The 19,961-nt window shown below is 40.5% G+C and overlaps 1 protein-coding gene across 1 annotated transcript in view; it reads right to left on the bottom strand.

The window, feature by feature from the left end:
- The window catches only part of KIF13A (kinesin family member 13A), a 216,045-nt gene that overhangs the window by 64,491 nt on the left and 131,593 nt on the right, over positions 1-19,961 (bottom strand). Inside the window, 5 exon segments of the mRNA XM_036868224.1 lie at positions 4,547-4,659; positions 5,342-5,476; positions 13,377-13,464; positions 16,138-16,318; positions 17,180-17,272. Of these exon segments, the coding sequence (XP_036724119.1) occupies positions 4,547-4,659; positions 5,342-5,476; positions 13,377-13,464; positions 16,138-16,318; positions 17,180-17,272 (610 nt within the window).

The raw sequence follows: 19,961 nt of genomic DNA on the forward strand, positions 1-19,961 counted from the left end.
CCCCTGGTACAAGTTCCTGTTTAGTTCTGCAGGCAAAACCCACTGAAATGAGGTTTCCGAGAGGAAATGAACAAGAGTCATGGAGGGTATTCAAGAAGAAAAAAAGGATTGAGTCACATGAAACATTAGAAACACTGTGTTTATAAGTTATTAAAACAAATTATATGACAGAATCCTAGGAGTAACATGTATTAATATCCCTCAAACAAGTGTTCAGTAGAGCCCATTTTTGAAAATGTTTAGTATATACTTTATTATTAACCACAGTAACTGAAATGGAAAGGAGACTGGGGAAGATACTCATTAGATGAATACTGTTGGGATTCAATGGTTGGCCATTGCTGAGAATAAAACAGGACCGTTTTCAATGACATTCCTAGGGGTATTAGAGAGTGTTCCATGATCTAAGTCAGTTCTCAGAGAAGCTGAACCAGCCAGGCTCCAGGGGCAGGGAAAGGCTTCGCCCTTCCGCCCTCAGTAGACGGAGGAGCAGCAGACAGAGTCCTGGACGTGTCCCCTGTGAAGATGGTCTGCAGATGACCTATCCCTCCCCAGCCCTGAACAGGCCTTGGCGGCACAGCCATAGAGTGCCTTAGCTCTCCGCGTGAAGGAATAACGTGTGCTGTAAAGCTCTTAAGAGCTTAAGGAGAGATGAAGCCCCTAAATCCAGAGCCCATTAAGCAGACACTAATGTCTGTGTGAAGTCCCTGGCAGGTCTGCTTAAGAGGATTATTAATGTTCCATATAAAGAAGCCCCAGTAGGAGGCTGAGAAAAAGCTTAGGAAACATGTCAGAGGTTTCTTTAATTTTAGCCCTCCACTGGGCACTGATTTTAAGGCTTAAAAAACCATTTGCGGAACTATCAGGCAGCAGTTTCAATATACTATTTATTTTACTAGTACACACTTACATAGAGCTTACTACGGGTAGGCCTGTTCTAAGCATGCTACAAGTAGTCACTAATTTAATCCTCACAACAGCCTTACTCATAGTGTTTGCTCATCCACATTTTACAGGTGAGGAAACTGAGGCACAGGAAGGTCACACCCCTAGTTTCTGTAACTAAGAAGCTCCCATGTCTCCTCTGGGAAGCCTCCCATAAACCTTCCAGCTGTGTTGTCACCCATGTCCCCACCGCATCCTATGTGTAAGTTTCTATGGCAGTTAATGTATTAATATCACTCCTCCAAAGGTCTCCTTCCCCACTGGACCTTGAACTTCCTGAGGCCAGGGTCTGATCTTACTCACCCCTTTCTTCTTATGCCCAGTCGGTGTTCAACACATATTTGCTAAACGGAACAAAAAAGTGCAGGTCCATTTATCTCTTATTGGATATCCTTGGGGCCACATGTGTTTTGAAATTCAGAATATTTTGGATTTGAGGAAGTTCAGTGCATACACTTACCCATGACCACTGGTGGGATAAGGGACAGCAGCCCATAGTAAAATTCATTAACATTTCTGCAGCTAAACTTATGAACGGCCACACTAAATGAGTAAATAAAGACCATAAATGAAGATAAAGACCTCATCAGAGTTCAGGTGACGGTTCACCAACAAGTGAGCTATGAAGAAAATCAGAAAAGCACTTGGTTTTCAGAGCACTTTGGATTTTGGAACTGCAGGTAAAGGACTATGGGCCTCTCTTTCTACGAAGGTCTCTAAGACAGCTGTGCAGACCATGGCATGGTCCTACTGTGAGAAGATGTCCCATCAATTCAGTGACTAAGTACCAGTGACCATGCTGAGAACTTGGAGGACACCTGGTGGAGCCCTGGATCCACAGTGGGCTCCCGGCACATATGCACCAACTCAGGGAGCTGAGAGAGATGTGTGGGGTAAAGAAGAAAGCCCTGGACTAAGGTTCAAGGGAACGGGTTCAGAGGCGGCTCCACTCCCTTCGAGCCAGCTATTTTGGGAAAAGCACAAGACCAACTTGGCAGACATCCACAGGCTGGTAAATGTGTCCTAAAAAAACACGCTTCAATGCTGGGTGATGTAGCACTTCTCAACATTACCTGCTCAAGAAAATCCCCCCACCTTCTTTTGCTTTTTCGGATAAAGTTAACTTACTGTATCTTAACCTATGTGCTCCTCGAGGGCAGCAATCATGCTGTAACAAATAACCACAGACACAGTGGCCTAAAACAACACAACTGTATCATCTTACAGTTCTGGAGGCCAGAAGTCCAGAACGTGCTTCCCTGAGCTAAAACCAAGGGGCCGACAGTGCTACGTGCCTTCTGGAGGCTCGAGGGGAGAACCGTTTCTTCACCTTTTCCAGCTTCTACAGGTGCCCACGTCTCTCAGCTCATGGCCCCTTCCTCCGTCCTCATGCGAGCAATGGACCGTGAGGTCTTTCTCACCCATGTCACCCTGACGCTGGCTCTGCCACTTCCTTCTTTCACTTATAAGGAGCTTTCTGATTACATTAGATCCACCCGAATAATCTTCTCATCTCAAAATCTTTAACTTAATCACATCTGCAAAATCCCTTTGTGAGGTAAAATATGCACATGTTTTGGGAATTAGGACCCGGACATATTTGGAGGACAGGCAAGCAATATTCTGTCTACAACAATATCTAAGTTCCTCTTGCATCCCCACATCTAATGCAGTGCCAGACACATAGCAGAGGCTTAATAAATGTCTGCTCAGCTTTTATTCATACTACTTAAATATCTCCAACCTCATCTTTAAACAGAGATAAAGATACATATAATGAACCTCATATGAAATAATGCATATGAAAGTGCCCCCAAAACTAAAAAGAACCATAAAAATGTAGATATCTCACAGACTAGTAGTAAGGAATACATACAGCCATTTGTGAAAGAGCCAGTATTTAACTAAGGAAAGATAGTAGGAAGTTAAGAGAATGCCATTCAATCCATTAAGTCATAATGGAAAAGAGCCAGTAGCTGGAGTACCTAAATCATGTTATCATGTGGCCTTGAGGTAGTCCAGTTTGAGACACTACATAATTTAGTGTCCAAATTGAAGGGGGCACTATTAATATTTCCTCTGGGACAAAAGTATCAATCAGGACTCTTCCCGGCAAACAGAACACTTGGGCATCCCACTTACAGCAGTGGGGTGAGCCTGGGCTCTCGAGCCAAACTGCCTACAACCAAATCTAAGATCCACGCTTAGAGTTTTGTGACCCTGGATATATTATTCCACTGCTCTCTGCCTTGGTTTCCTCATCTGTAAAATGGGTATAATAGACCCATCTCACGATGCTGATGTGAGTTATTACATATAGAGCATTCAGAACAGTGCCTGGCATATAGTAAGAGATCAATAGAAACTAGTGATCGTTACACATGAAGGCCAGCCATACTCAAAATTTCCATAAATTCACAGCACAGAATTCTCAGTGGCTTCCCACAAGTGTAGACACAGGCAAAGGGCTAGCATGGCTTAGCACCAGTAAACAAATGTCTAGGAGTGGTGACAGTCTTTTCTTTTCTGCATCCTCACACCCTCATTTCTGCTTCCCCATCCTGGTTCTTGCACTCATTTTGGAATGCAGAGCTGTATGCCCGCCTGGGCTCCTACAACGCTTTGTCATGAAATAGAGCAAAATCCTTTGTTATTAGAGCAGGAGACAGAATGACTGGAAGTTAACCCCGTAAAGCAGCAGTCTGTTCAGTGAGCACGGCTCTGTCCATCTGATAGAGGGGGTGATATTTCACTGCTAATTTTAAACTTTTGTAAACTTTTGTAAAATTACAATGTGCCAGTACCATTTTGAAATGCAAGCTGCACAAACAGGTTCCTGACTATATTACCTCTTGTCACCTTCTGTCCTAAACAAAACGCCAAGTTATTATGTCTCAACAGAAAAATTCAAGTACAAACTAAGCTACTTTCTACTCACGCTGTTTATACAGCTTATAAAAATAAGAGCTACAACCATTAATATTTATTCAGTGTATACTACGTGCCAGGCTTTGTTCTAAGCACATTATGGGCATTTACTGTGCCTCTGCTGCACCCTCTGAGGGAAATGCCTCCATCTCCTTGTCCACCGGGCCAACTCCTACACACCCTGCACCTCGGCTCTCCTTCAGCCTTCACCACATCCCTGGGCATGCTGCAGGCACTCACGGCAAAGAGTGAGATTTCAGGATGGCAGTTCGTCAATAAATGCTACTTTCTGGGGGCAGGTATTGATGTTTAAACAGTATTAGCCTTACAAAGGGATTCGAAGCAGATTTTCTCTTCAGAATAAGCTCCTCGAGTTAAATTTAAGATATGATTTGATTTACAAAATTGCAACTTGCGTTCACCTAAGACTATATTATACAATGATACACTGGGTGTTTGTACGATGTTTGAGCCGTTTTACTAAATAAATCTCATGCATCTCAGTAGAGGCAGGTGGATGTTTTTCTTCAACCCAGCTCACTAAAGCTACACAGACTCTGAACCATCTGTGATCAGAGCCATCTGACCCCTGATAATGCGACAAGTCCCCCAGGCACACAAGAAGCTGGGTGGGGCGCGCCAGTTTAACGCGGGAGTTGCACCAGCCTCTTACTTGTTAATGTTGCTGCCTTCTTTCAGTCGCTCTCCCGCGGCTCCCGTTTTAGACACTCTCTCGCTACCCGCCAGGTCCACCAAGCTGACCTTGCTCACTTTCTCTCCCGAATTCTAGTCGTGAGAAACAAGAGAGAAACGACACACATGAGTGCAGAAACCACACAGACATCTACATATATGTCAGCACCACAACTAAAGCCATCCCGCTACAACAAGGCATACTCCTCAAGAAGATTTTAAATGGTAAGAAGAGTTCTTGGACTAGCAGTTTCACGGGCAAAATTTAGGTTGGCGTAGCAGTGTGGCATTTTGTTTTGTAGTTGGGAAGCAAGTGCACTGGGCTTTCCAGAATACAGTCAGAAAGCCGGAGCTTTTATGCACCTATGAGAACATACCAGGACATGAGGATTCCTCCGTATTCAGGTCAAATCACTCTTTTTTTGAAAAAGCTTTCTTTAGGCTAAATGTTGCTGTTTCCTCTTTAATATCCCTTAATGACTATGAAGTAAACCCAGTTGTTTTTAGGGGAATTTCAGTATGAAAGGATACATATTAAAAGCTGTACGGTGACATCATCATGTTCTTTAGGGAGTTTATACAAGGAATCCAATTTTTTAAAAAATGTTATGTATAAAGTAAGACCTAACAAATTAAATGACGTAAGCAAAGTAGCTCATCTAGTAAGTAGAAGAGCTGGCATACAGTTCTCAGGAACTGAATCCAGTCATGAAACAGTTCACTCGTGCAGGTAGAGTTCTTTCACTGCTACCAAAGGTTCTACCCGATCCCTCACCCCAGACTGTAGGTCATACAGCGTCTGTGTGATGATGATGTTGAACACAGCATGGGAGCGGCTACTTTCTTCATTCATGTTGGTCGCAGCTACCGTCCGAGACTTATTTCCCTCAGACATCAATGACTCGATATCCTAGAGGCAAAGCACAAGGAAAACATTAGAAGCAAAAAACCCAAGAACAGCATCCTGCCCACCAAGCACATGTGTTAATTATGACGCATCTGTCACCACCCTTCCACATAAACCTCCTGCTTCTCCACAGAGCCTGTTTTGAGCTTCCACTCCCTCAGTGCTTTCTAGTGGATGAAATGTTTCCCCCATTCTTTTTATTTATTTTTTTAAATTTCTATTGGAGTATAGTTGATTTACAATGTTGTGTTAGTTTTTTGCTGTACAGAAAAGTGATTCGGTTATACATATACATACATCCGCTCGTTTTTTAGATTCTTTCCCCATAGAGGTCATTACAAGGTATTGAGTAGAATTCCCTGTGCTCAGCAGAGGTTTTATCTTACTTTATTTTTTTAATAGATCTTTATTGGAGTATAATTGCTTCACAATACTGTGTTAGTTTCTGTTGCACAACAAAGCGAATCATCCATATGCATATACATGTCCCCACATCCCCTCCCATCCTCCCTATCCCACCCCTCTAGGTCAATGCAAAGCACCGAGCTGATCTCCCTGTGCTATGCTGCTGCTTCCCACCAGCCAACTATTTGACATTCGGTAGTGTACATACGTCGATGCTACTCTCACCTCTCCCCAGCTTTGCCCTCCCACCCTATGTCCTCAAGTCCATTTTCTATGTCTACCTCTTTATTCCTGCCCTGCAACTAGGTTCATCAGTACCAGTTTTTTGTTTTTTAATTCCACATATATGCATTAGCATATGGTATTTGTTTTTCTCTTTCTGACTTACTTCGCTCTGTATGACAGACTCTAGGTCCATCCACCTCACTACAAATAACTCAATTTAGTTTCTTTTTATGGCTGAGTAATATTCCATTGTATGTGTGTGCCACATCTTCTTTATCCATTCATCTGTGGATGGACACTTAGGTTGCTTCCATGTCCTATTGTAAATAGTGCTGCAATGAACATTGTAGTACATGTCTCTTTTTGAATTGTGGTTTTCTCAGGGTATATGTTCAGTAGTGGGATAGCTGGGTCATATGGTAATTCTATTTTTAGTTTTTTAAGGAACCTCCATACCGTTTTCCATAGTGGTTGTATCAATTTACATTCCCACCAACAGTGCAGGAGGGTTCCCTTTTCACCACACCCTTTCCAGCATTTATTGTTTCTAGATTTTTTGACAATGGCCATTCTGAGTGGCGTGAGGTGATACCTCATTGTAGTTTTGATTTGCATTTCTCTAATAATTAGTGACGTTGAGCATCTTTTCATGTGCCTCTTGGCCATCTGTATGTCTTCCTTGGTGAAATGTCTATTTAGGTCTTCCACTCATTTTTTAACTGGATTGTTTGTTTTTTTGATATTGAGCTCCATGAGCTGTTTGTATATTTTGTAGATTAATCTGTTGTCTGTTGTTTCATTTGCAAATATATTCTTCAATTCTGAGGGTTGTCTTTTTTTCTTGTTTATGGTTTCCTTTGTTGTGCAAAAGCTTTTAAGTTTAATTAAGTCCCATTTGTTTATTTTTGTTTTTATTTCCGTTACTCTAGGAAGTGGGTCACAAAAGACCTTGCTGTGGTTTATGTCAAAGAGTGTTTTCCTATGTTTTCTTCTAAGAGTTTTATAGTGTCTGGTCTTACATTTAAGCCTTTAATCCATTTGGAGTTTATTTTTGTGTATGGTGTTAGGGAGTGTTCTAATTTCATTCTTTTACATGTAGTGGTAGTTTTCCCAGCACCACTTATTGAAGACGCTGTCTTTTCTCCATTGTATGTTCTTGCCTCCTTTGTCGTAAATTAGGTGCCCATTTGTGCATGGGTTTATCTCTGGGCATTCTATCCTGCACCATTGATCTATATTTCTGTTTCTGTGCCAGTACCAGACTGTCTTGATTACTGTAGCTTTGTGGTATAATTTGAAGTCAGGGAGCCTGATTCCTCCAACTCCATTTTTCTTTCTCAAGATTGCTTTGGCTATTCGGGGTCTTTTGTGTTTCCATACGAATTGTAAAATTTTTTGTTCTAATTCTGTGAAGAATGCTATTGGTAGTTTGATAGGGACTACAATGAATCTGTAGATTGCTTTGCGTAGTATAGTCATTCTCACAATATTGATTCTTCTAATCCAAAAACATGGTATATTTCTCCACCTGCTTATGTCATCTTTGATTTCTTTCATCAGTGTTTTATAGTTTTCTGAGTACAAGTCTTTCGACGCCTTAGGCAGGTTTATTCCTAGGTAGTTTATTCTTTTTGTTGCAATGGTAAATGGGAGTGTTTCCTTAATTTCTCTGAGTTTTTGTTGTTGGTGTATAGGAATGCCAGAGATTTCTGTGCATTAATTTTGTATCCTGCAACCTTACCAAATTCATTGATTAGTTCTAGTAGTTTTCTGGTGGCATCTTTAGGATTTTCTATGTATAGTATCATGTCATCGGCAAACAGTGACAGTTTTACTTCTTCTTTTCCAATTTGTATTCCTTTTATTTCTTTTTCTTCTCTGACTGCTGAGGCTAGGACTTCCAAACTATGTTGAATAAGAGTGGCGAGAGTGGACATCCTTGTCTTGTTCCTGATCTTAGTGGAAATGCTTTCAGTTTTTCACCATTGAGTATGATGTTTGCTGTGGGTTTGTCATATATGCCCTTTACTATGTTGAGGTAGATTCCCTCTATGCCCATTTTCTGGAGAGTTTTTATCATAAACAGGTGTTGAATTTTGTCAAAAGCTTTTTCTGCATCTATTGAGATGATCATATGGTTTTTATTCCTTAACTTGTTAATGTGTTGTATTGATTTGCATATACTGAAGAATCCTTGAATCCCTGGGATAAATCCCACTTGATCATGGTGTATGATCCTTTTAATGTGCTGTTGGATTCTGTTTGCTAGTATTTTGTTCAGGATTTTTGCATCTATGTTCATCAGTGATACTGGTCTATAATTTTCTTTTTTTGTGATATCTTTTTCTGGTTTTAGTATCAGGGTGATGGTGGCTTTGTAGAATGAGTTTGGGAGTGTTCCTTCCTCTGCAATTTTTTGGAAGAGCTTGAGATGGATGGGTGTTAGCTCTTCTCTAAACGTTTGATAGAATTCATCTGTGAAGCCATCTGGTCCTGGACTTTTGTTTGTTGGAAGACTTTAAATTACAGTTTCAATTTAATTACCTGTGATAGGTCTGTTTATATTTTCTAATTCTTCCTGGTTCAGTCTTGGAAAATTGTACCTTTCCAAGACTTTGTCCATTTCTTCGTGGTTGTCCATTTTATTGGCATATAGTTGTTTGTAGTAGTCTCTTATCATCCTTTGTATTTCTGCAGTGTCAGTTGTGATTTCTCCCTTTTCATTTCTAATTTTGATTTGCATCCTCTCCCTTTTTTTCTTAATGAGTCTGGCTAAGGGTTTATCAATTTTGTTTATCTTCTCAAAGAATCAGCTTTAGTTTTATTGATGTTTGCTATTGTTTTCTTCGTTTCTATTCATTTAATTCTGCTCTGATCTTCATGATTTCTTTCCTTCTACTGACTTTGGGTTTTCTTTGTTCTTCTTTCTCTCGTTGTTTTAAGTGTAGGGTTAGATTGTTTGAGATTTTTCTTCTTTTTGGAGGTGAGACTGTATTGCTATAAACTTCCCTCTTAGAACTGCTTTTGCTGCATCCCATAGGTTTTGGGTTGTCGTGTTTTCGTTGTCACTTGTTTCTATGTATTTTTAAATTTCTTCTTTGATTTCTTCAGTGATCTCTTGGTTATTTAGTAGTGCACTGTTTAGCCTCCATGTATTTGTGTTTCTTACAGTTTTTTTCCTTTAATCGATTACCAATCTCATAGCGCTGTGGTCGGAAAAGATGCTTGATACGATTTCAATTTTCTTAAATTTTCGAAGGCTTGATTTGTGACCCAAGATGTGATCTATCCTGGAGAATGTTCCATGTGCACTTTAGAAAAAAGTGTATTCTGCCACTTTTGGGTGGAATGTTCTATAAACATCAATTAGATCTATCTGGTCTATTGTGTCATTCAAAGCTTGTGTTTCCTTATTTATTTTCTGTTTGGATGATCTGTCCATTGGTGTAAGTGGAGTGTTAAAGTCCCCTTCTATTATTGTGTTACTGTCGATTTCTCCTTTCATGGTTGTTAGCATTTGCCTTATGTAATGAGGTGTTCCTATGTTGGGTGCATAAACATTTATAACTGTTATATCTTCTTGTTGGATTGATCCTTTATTATGTAGTGTCCCTCCTTACCTCTTGTAACAGTCTTTACTTTAAAGTCTATTTTATCTGATACAAGTATTGCTACTCCAGCTTTCTTGTGATTTCCATTTGCATGGAATATCCTTTTCCATCCCTTCTCTTTCAGTCTGTATGTGACCCTCGGTCTGAAGTGGGTCTCTTGCAGACAGCATATATATGGGTCTTGTTTTTGTATCCATTCAGTCAGTCTGTGTCTTTTGGTTGGGGCATTTAACCCATTTATATTCAAGGTTGTTATCAGTACCATGCTCCTATTACCATTTTCTTAATTGTTCTGGGTTTGTTTTTGTGGGTCTTTTTCTTCTCTTGTGTTTCCTGCTTATAGAAGTTTCTTTAACATTTGTTGTAAAGCTGGTGTGGTGGTGTTGAATTCTCTTAGCTTTTGCTTGTCTGAAAAGCTTTTGACTTCTCCATCAAATCTGAATGAGATTCTTTCTGGGTAGAGTAATCTTGGTTGTAGGTTTTTCCCTTTCATCACCTTAAGTATATCCTGCCACTCCCTTCTGGCCTGGAGAGTTTCTGCTGAAAAATCAGCTGGATCCTTATGGGGAGTCCTTTGTACGTTATTTTTTGTTTTTCCCTTGTTGCTTTTAATATTTTTTCTTTGAATTTAATTTTTGTTAGTTTGATTAATATGTGTCTTGGTGTTTTTCCTAGGGTTTATCCTGTATGGGACTCTCTGTGTTTCCTGGACTTGGGGAACTATTTCCTTTCCCATGTTAGGGAAGTTTTCAACTATAATCTCTTCAAATATTTTCTCAGTCCCTTTCTTTTTCTCTTCTTCTGGGACCCCTATAATTCAAATGTTGCTGCGTTTAGTGTTGTCCCAGAGTTCTCTGAGAGTGTCTTCAATTCTTTTCATTCTTTTTTCTTTATTCTGCTCCTCGGCAGTTATTTCCATCATTTTGTTTTCCAGCTCACTTATTCGTTCTTCTACCTCAGTCATTCTGTTATTGATTCCTTCTAGTGTATTTTTCATTTCAGTTATTGTGTTTGTCTCTGTTTGTTTGTTCTTTAGTTCTTCTAGATCTTTGTTAAACATTTCTTGTATTTTCTCAATCTGTGCCTCCATTTTATTGCCAAGATTCTGGATCATCTTTACTATCATTACTCTGAATTCTTTTTCAGGCAGATTGCCTATTTTCTCTTCATTTATTTGGTCTTGTAGGTTTTTACCTTGCTCCTTCATCTGTGACATATTTTTTTGCCATCTCAGTTTGGTTTTGGTTTTTCCTTTTATGAGTGTGATTGTGTTCCTGACTTACTGGTTGTTTGGCCTCAGGCTTCCAACAGTGGAGTTTGTAGGCTATTGGGTAGAGCTGGGTCCTGGTGCTGAGATGAGGAACTCCATGAGACCTCACTCCAATGAATATCCCCTGGGGTCTGAGGTTCTCTGTTAGTCCAGTGGTTCGGATTTGGAGCTCCCACCACAGGAGCTTTGGCCTGAACCCAGGCTCATGAACCAAGATCCCGCAAGTGACCTGGGGTGGCCAAAAAAAAGGGGGGGGAGGGGAGGAAGGCCTTGGCTGTGGAGGGTGGGGCCTAAGCAAGGGCAAGGTTTGGGTGGTGGGTGGGGCCAATGCTCAGGACCCCCAGGGCTGGAAAAGGCCCTGGGAGCTGGCGGGGGTGGGGGTGGGGCTTAGTCTCAAGGAACAGAAGGGGCCCAGGCATGCTCCCCACCCCTGGTCTCAGAGGGCAGGGGACCTCACCTGGGAGCCCAGCAGGCTTCCTGGGCTCGAGTGGGCGGGGCAAACACCCTCCTCTCCTCTCCCGCTCCTCTGGTCTGGGAGGGATCTTCCTCCCTCCCTCTCCTGATCTACCTGGCCTCCCTCCTATGCCCCCAAGGACCTACTCGGCCTGGAGAGGGCTTTGGAGGGCAGGGGACCAGCCTGGGAGATCAGCAGGCCCCCTGTGCCCGAGTGGGCAGGGCAATCGCCCTCCACTCCTCCTGGATGGCTCCTCCCACCTGTCTCTCCTGATCTCCCCGGACTCCCTCCTTGCTCCCAGGACCCATGTGGCCCGGATGGGGCTTTGGGCCAGGGGGTGCCAGCTTGGGAGCTCAGCAGGCTCCCCGGCCCAAGTGGGCCAGGTATTCGCCCTCCGCTCCTCTCCCAGAGAGTCCCTTCTGCCTGCTTCTCCTGATCTCCCCGGTCTCAGGGGTGCCGATCCTGTCTGGCCTCCACTTCTCCTCCTCCCTCAGTCCCCCTACATCCTACTGGTTCACTTTGGGGTTCCTCCCATCTCCTTGTGCGTCAGAGTCCCCCACCAGTGGCACGCAGGTGCCCTAGTTGTGGGGACACGCTAACTCCGCGTCTTCCCAAGCCACCATCTTGACTCTGTCGCTCTCCCATTCTTTCCATCCTGCAATTGTCTTCTTTCTCTGTTAAGTACCTATTTTTCCCTTTGCAAGTTACTAAGGAGAAAAGAGCTAATATTTACTGCGTGTTCCAGATACTCAATAATGGTAGTTACCTTGTTTTATTCTAACTCTCCTGCACAGCTCTCTACTGCTTGATTATTTGCCTCCCTCCTCCAACACCGTGGCTCTCCCAGGACAGGGAACTTTCCTTCTTCGACTCTGTACACCTGCTTTAGGACACCCAGAACCTATGGCTCTTAAACAAGTTTTGATGACTGAACCTTATAAAAGAAGTATTTTCCTGATTTTACACACAAGGACACTGAAGTTCATGGAGGTCAAATAACTCTTCCCACACCTAATAAGAGGCAGAGCTGAATGCAAATCACAAATTTCCCAGCTCTTACTAATGAGTGACAGGAGGAGATGGACACTGATCCTTGTAACACTGAGCTACGAGCCAGGCACCTTAGCAAAAGTGCTGACTTAGCACCTTCATGCCAGAGGGTCTTCGTTCATTTCAGGCTCTCAGTGTTTTCAAAGTAATGACTGCACATTATTTCTCATCTAAGCAATAATAGAACTGTCTATGTTTAAATGGCTGGAGAGAGTTATCTCGCAGATTAATTTTAGTCCTACTGAGTCTGAAATGATGCAAAGACAAACACAACACATAGATGGCACTTCTAAGTGGAGGGATATATTTGCTCCTTCATTTATTTATCGGTATTCTTCAGCAATAGACAGCAGTTTCTTTTCTGGGATTTCCAAAGTAATGACAATAAAAATAGGGACAAAACATAGAGCCAGGACATGAGAAGGCATAAAAGTCAAGGAGTAGGAAAAGGAAACGGGTCAATGGAGGAAGGATCGATTCAGAAAAATAGAAGAACCCGAAGAGTGAAAAGTAATGGAAACTAAGGCAGGAGACCCTGTCAAAGAGAAAGGGTTGAAATAACTACCAAATACTGTTTACATTTGTCCAGAAGGACATCACTGGAAACTTCAGGGAGAACTGTTTCAGCAGAGTGCTATTAGTGAAAATATTCAGCAATCTCAAAACACTGGGCCTCCCAACAATACTGCAAACCCTTCACAACCAAGCAGGCTGAAGAGTGTGATTAAAGCCCTTTCTTTCTGTTTGGGGTGGTTAATACTGGGTTTCTGAGACCATGAGCGGTATCAATATGCTATAAAGCATTCACATAAAAATATATTCAACATTACCTATATACTTCAATTTACTGTCAGTTTTTAAATGACTTTTTTTTTTAATGGCACTTACCTCAAAACTAGTGACAGCCAGTTGGGATAAACCATCTACATATGGTCCCAAAACTTTATGCTCTCGAACTTTAAGAGACTGTCTACTCCTTCGAGAGAAAGGAAAAAGGAATGAATGAGTCAGACCCAACTTGAGCTTTTCTTTCTAAAAAGAAAGTACTTTTAAAAGTACTCAGAAACTAAGATTGCAATTTCAAAGGAATTTTTTTTTAACGATCAGAAAGTATTCTAAAAGCTATTTTATTTGGATTAGCAAAACAGCATTCCTTATGAGGAATGTCTTTTATACTCTGATTTCTATTTAAAGTAACGTACTATTTACAAAATTCTATCTCTACTCCCAAACTAAACAGCCAGCACACAGAATACTAGGTTAGGCCAACTTGCTTTAGTAGATGAACTTCAATTTCATGTGGGAGGAGGGAAAAAAAGAAAATGAAGCAAAGAACATGCCAGAATTGAATTTAACCTTCAGGCTATTCTACAAATAAGCATATCCTCAGTAAGTAATGTCTTAAAGTTTTGAGCAAGTAGTGAACAATATTAAAGTGTTTTAATTTACCTTTTCAGATCAGCAGCATTGATTTTACACTGCTTCTGTGCTGACCATTTTATACAGAAAGTAATGTTATAGTATAGCAGTTGTTTGTAGTTACTGATATTACCCTATATTTAGAATTGGCTCTGCTGGTGAAGATTTTAGGGCTCTTTTGAATTTTTAAATGGCAATCCTGGTTTGGGACCCATTTGAAGAGCTTATCAATAGATAATTGAGATGAAAAGCAAAGCTATAATATATATTATAGCCATACTGTATACGTCACCTTTTTCATCAGATACTAATCACTTTTCAAGTCAAGAGTCAATGCTTGGCATCACTCAAGTGTGGAAAAAAGAAACTAAGAATGATTGAGCACTTCCTGAAGTCTCGACATTGTTTCCTAAGAACCTCTCAGTTATCTCACTTAATCTTAATCTCACAATTCCACAAAGTAGGTTTTACTAACTTTATTTTAAGGATGAAGAATGCAATGTGACAACAAGCAATTCTGCTGTACTCTAAACAAGGGCAGACCAAGTGCACAGTTTCAGGAGAGCTGCTTTGATGCCCATGGATTCAGAACTCGGCTCAGTCTGTTTGCACAACCAGAGATTCTTTAATGCTATTTATGAGCAAGAAGAAATAATATCTAGCACAATATCAAGTGCTTCTGATGGTGTCTAATGTCTGGGATTCTTGTACACTGCTGGTGGGAGTGTAAACTGGTACAACTATTTCGGAAAACAGGTTTGCAGTACCAAAGTTGAAGATTCTGTAGCTTCTGACCCACAATTCCACTTCTAGATGTATTCCCTAGAAACTCCTGCATTTGTACACCAGGAGGAACGTACAAGAATGCTCAGAGCAGCACAGTAGTGGAAACCACACAAATGACAGGAGATAGAATAAATAAATTATGGTATAATTATACAATGGAATGCTAAAGAGCAGTAAAAATTAATAAGTTATTACTTCATATATCAGAATGAATGAATCATTGAGGGGAAAAGTAGCAAGTCACTGAAGGACACGTATTATGACGCCACTTACACACAGTTAAAAATTGTGCAAAATTATGTGTAAACTCTTAAAGAGGAGGAAGATAATGAGAAACATAAAATTCGTAATAGTAGGAATGGTAACAATTGAAATAGTATCAAAGAGGAGCATACAGGTGGCTTCAAAAATATTGGTCATGTTCCATTTATTAAGCCAAACGGTGAGTAGGACAGTCATTGATTTTATTATTCTTTAAACCTTACATATATTGTAAATGTTCTTTCATATGCATTAAACAGTTAATAACTAAAACTATTTCTGATGATTGGGTCACTTCCTTTCCCTCCATAATTTTAATCTTATACCTCTAATTATACCCTTGATTATACAGCTGCTAAAAACATTTAAAAATATTTTCATCATGTTATATAAAAAATTCAGGATATTGAATTGTATTTAGAGAATAACCTAAACACGCATACCACACACCCACCCCATAGATTTGAAACACAGGATCAAAATGCACCAAAGTGTTAACAGCAGTTATTTTTGAGTGATGGAATTATAGGTCATTTTTATTTCTTCTTACATTTACCTACTTTCTAAATTTTTATATGTATTATTTTTAAATCAATAAAAATTTCAATTAATAAAAAGGTAAATGGCCCTTTCCTTCCTCTATGAAACAAACTCATCTGGTTTTTATCACCTAGTGTTTAAAAAATACAGATGCCTGGTTTCTCCCTGGGTCTACTGAATCATAGGCTCTAGAGCGGTGCTCAGGCCAGTGTATCCTTAAAAAGCCTCCCAAGTGATTCCAGTGTACATCCCTGGAAGAGAATGACTTGCCTAGGCTGGGTCATTTGAAACCTTCAACCACTTTGCCTCCAATTTAGAGGTGCTACTTTCCAACATAAATGGAAGGACCAATGTGTCATTTTTAACTCAATTTTTATGAATAAACCATAGTGGCAAAAATAACAAAATAGTAAAAACATCCTTTTAAATGGCATATGTAAGCAACTTTCTACATGAATATAGAATAAACTATGAATACTAGATATACCAACAGGCTTTGAGAAGCTGATGATTTCTCAGTAAATGAACTGAAACTAGAGTACTGACCAAGGATACAAATACATATACTCACCTGCAACTTTAACTTCAGGATCATTTAAAATTATTACCCCTACTACAAGGTTAATTTCAACCACTAACTTACCCTTTGGGGTCTAAAAGATCCCGAACTTTCTCATTATAAATTTCCATATAGGATACTTCGACTTTAAAGGTCTGTGACTCATTTTGCTCCAGAGAGATCCTTTGAAATAAAGCACAGCAGAGCCTTGGAATGAGGCCCCGCTGCTCAGCACTGCCCATCATGGAGAAGGATTTTCCTGAGCCTGGAGAAGGGCAAGCAGAAAGAAAGGAGGATGGAAGAGAAAGTAAACTGTAATGCTTCAACTACACAAGTGTTTCATACACAGCAGCCAAGGTCACACAGCAGAAGTAGACAATTCGGCCCCCAAAGGCCAGTCCCTTGGACACCAAGGCTACTATTCTTTCTATTATACTCACGGCCTCCAGTTTGACTTTCACTGTGAGACCCAGAGGGCACCTCTTTTACAGATGGATACGTACTAATGTAAGAACTACAAATATGTAATCTTTAAAAGCACACATAGTAAATATCAAATATCACCAACAAGTAACATTAACAGTATTTTACCCACAAAATATCAATATTTCACATTTGTGAAAGTGCTTTGATATATATTCCCCTAATTGTCCTGTGATGTGACAATAGGCAGTATTGTTATGATTTATTGATTTATTCCAACTTTATAGTTGAAATGATGGTGGCTCAGAGTGCGAATGGCTGAGCCACTCGACTGTTTCTGTTTAATATCCTGGTGAAGTCCTCTGGATGATACTAAGAAGACGATACTAAGAGTTTTTCTACAGTTTTTCACTATAACATTTATACCGAGAAACTGGTAACTATTTTCCTAGTTCAAATACAGGTTAAAACTATAATTTAGGAAAATGACACTTAATAGTTTAAAACTAGCTTTGCTCATTAACACTAAAATTACTCAGTTACCACAACTGTCAAACCTTCAAAATGAGGATTACTTTTGATCATCTAATTCAGCCAAACCCGTGAAGTCAGAAGCATTTTTCTATGGTTTCCCAAAGTGTTTTCTATATCTATGTTTTCAGAAACGCACATTTAATATCACCGACTGTAAGTGGCTACTTACCTGTCTGTCCATATGCAAAAATGCAAGCATTATACCCCTGAAAGGCTTTCTCAAGAATTCCTTCCCCAAGGCACTTGAAAACCACTTCTTGACCTAAAAAACAAAACAAACAAAATAACTAAAAAGACTGATTTTTCCTGACATATTTGCAGTAATAACCGAGCCCCAGTCATTAACAAATTCTCTCACTCTATAAAGATGTTAAGTGTATTGCATATCCACTATGTGTAGGGCTGTGGATTAAAGAACTTTTTTTTTTAAATTAATTAATTAATTTATTTATTTTTGGCTGTGTTGGGTCTTTGTTTCTGTGCGAGGGCTTTCTCCAGTTGCGGCAAGCGGGGGCACTCTTCATTGCGGTGCGCGGGCCTCTCACTGTCGCGGCCTCTCCCGTTGCGGAGCACAGGCTCCAGACGCGCAGGCTCAGTAGTTGTGGCTCATGGGCCTAGTTGCTCCGCGGCATGTGGGCTCTTCCCAGACCAGGGCTCGAACCTGTGTCCCCTGCATTGGCAGGCGGATTCTTAACCACTGCGCCACCAGGGAAGCCCTAAAGAACTTATTGTACACAGTTTTGCTTATCTACTCTTCTACGCTATAGCTCAGTACCTGGATCAGTTTATGATTCTACCCACTGTTTCCCTCTAAGACATTTCTCTAGGCATTCAAGTCTCCTGTCCATTGTCTGCGGGCCATATGGAAGCATCATTTGAATTTGGTTTAGTTTCTTTTCCTGAGTTAGTATGAAAGTGTCATTCAACACAAATTGTCTTATCTCCCCACCTGGATTCTGAGCTTCTGATGAGCAGGAACTGCACCCACATCTTGGTGCGTGTGTGTGCCTCTGCTTCTAGCACAGTGCTGAGTACGTGCCAGATGCTGAGCAACTGTTCACTGCTGGTGGAGGGGATGTGCTGGGCACAGGCACCTCTCACCTGTGTTCCCAGCGGGGACTTGGGGACAGGTTCCCGTCTGTGAGCCTGTCTACAGCTCACTGTGGCTCTTGGGGGAGTTCTGTCATGTACCATCTATACTACAGTAGTGCCCAGCTAAAGATTAAGGTGTGAAAATCTTTTTAAACACTTAACGAGGCATTTACTACTCTTTGAAATTGGTGCCTTTCTAACATTCAGTCCCCACCATTAAGACAATTAAAGTGATTTTCACCTTCCTCTGTGCAGAAACTACTGGTTTAAGTACCTCTTTCCTCTACTGGAATGAGAAGCCCCTGATGGATGTCAGACTATAATCTGTTTATCTTTGTAATCCTAGTGCCTAGTACAAAATGCTTAATAAATGTTTGTCCAAGAATGAGTCAGTTTAATCTTTTTATCCAAATGACAATTCCTTTTACGTTTGGAAATAAAGCAATAGAACATAAGCTTCTGGGTATATGTTTTTCTTTGATGCATCTGATTTTAGCAGTCTCTTGTTATATTATGACATATCATGGTTGCAGAATGGGACTCTTAAAAGTGTAAACATGAAACAAGTAATAATATTTCTGGGCTTCCCTGGTGGCGCAGTGGTTAAGAATCTGCCTGCCAATGCGGGGGATAAGGGTTCGAGCCTTGGTCCGGGAAGATCCCACATGCCGCGGAGCAACTAAGCCCGTGCACCACAACTAATGAGCCCGCACTTTAGAGCCCACGAGCCACAAATACTGAGCCCATGTGCCACAACTACTGAAGCCCGTGCACCTAGAGCCCGTGCTCCGCAACAAGAGAAGCCACCGCAATGAGAGGCCTGCGTACCGCCAACGAAGAGTAGCCCCCACTCGCCGCAACTGAAAAGAAAGCCCAGGCTCAGCAACGAAGACCCAACACAGCCAAAAATAAATTAGTTAATTAATTAATTTAAAAGAAAAAGAAATAATATTTCCAATCATTAGGTTGGCAAAAAAAAAACAAAACAAAACCTTGACAGTATCAAATATAGCTGGATTGAAGAAATAGGTATTTTCATAAGCTGCTGGTGGGAGAATAAACAAATGCAGCCGTTCCAAGGAAAACCTCACAGCACCAAGAAAAAGGAATATGCCCAGGCTCTCTGACCCACTGTGAGGCATCTGCCCTAGAGACCCACTCCCACAAGAGACCCCTGTAAAAGGATGTTCGTGGCAGCATTATTTATAATAATGAAAGCTGGAATCAAGTTAAATGCCCATTAGTAAGGTAGTAGATAAGTAAAATGTGAGTATTTTATATGATGGAATATTACACACCATGTTTAAAAAAACAAGCAAAACAAATCTATGTGTGTAAACAATGTTAGAATTCAGAAACATTGTTGAGTTTAAAAAAAAAGTCATGTTCAGACTGTACATATAATGTAAAAATTTATGTCAAATAATATGTATGTGTAATATCTATGTGTGCTAAAGTAAAAAAAAGAAAAAACTGGATCAGAAGAAAATATACCAAATTTATATAACCTTATTTCTCAACTATGGACTTCTACTGCAGAGGCATTTAAAACATGTTGGTGGAATATGTGGATATTTTTAAAAGGGTGTAACTGTAAGAGGCTTCCTAAAAATACGGTTTGTTGTGAAGACTACCTAAAGATGTGTGTGTACGTGCACACACACATAAACTCGGAGGATAATAAAGTATTGTCAAAATTCTTATCCACTGAAGACACACTTTCAAAAATGCTTTTATGTGGTGGGAATGTAAATTGGTACAGCCACTACGGAGAACAGTATGGAGGTTCCTTAAAAAAACTAAAAACAGAACTACCATATGACCCAGCAAACCCACTCCTGGGCATATACCCTGAGAAA

The sequence above is a fragment of the Balaenoptera musculus genome, chromosome 11 (genome assembly GCF_009873245.2).
Source record: "Balaenoptera musculus isolate JJ_BM4_2016_0621 chromosome 11, mBalMus1.pri.v3, whole genome shotgun sequence".
Classification (NCBI taxonomy): Eukaryota; Metazoa; Chordata; class Mammalia; order Artiodactyla; family Balaenopteridae; genus Balaenoptera; species Balaenoptera musculus.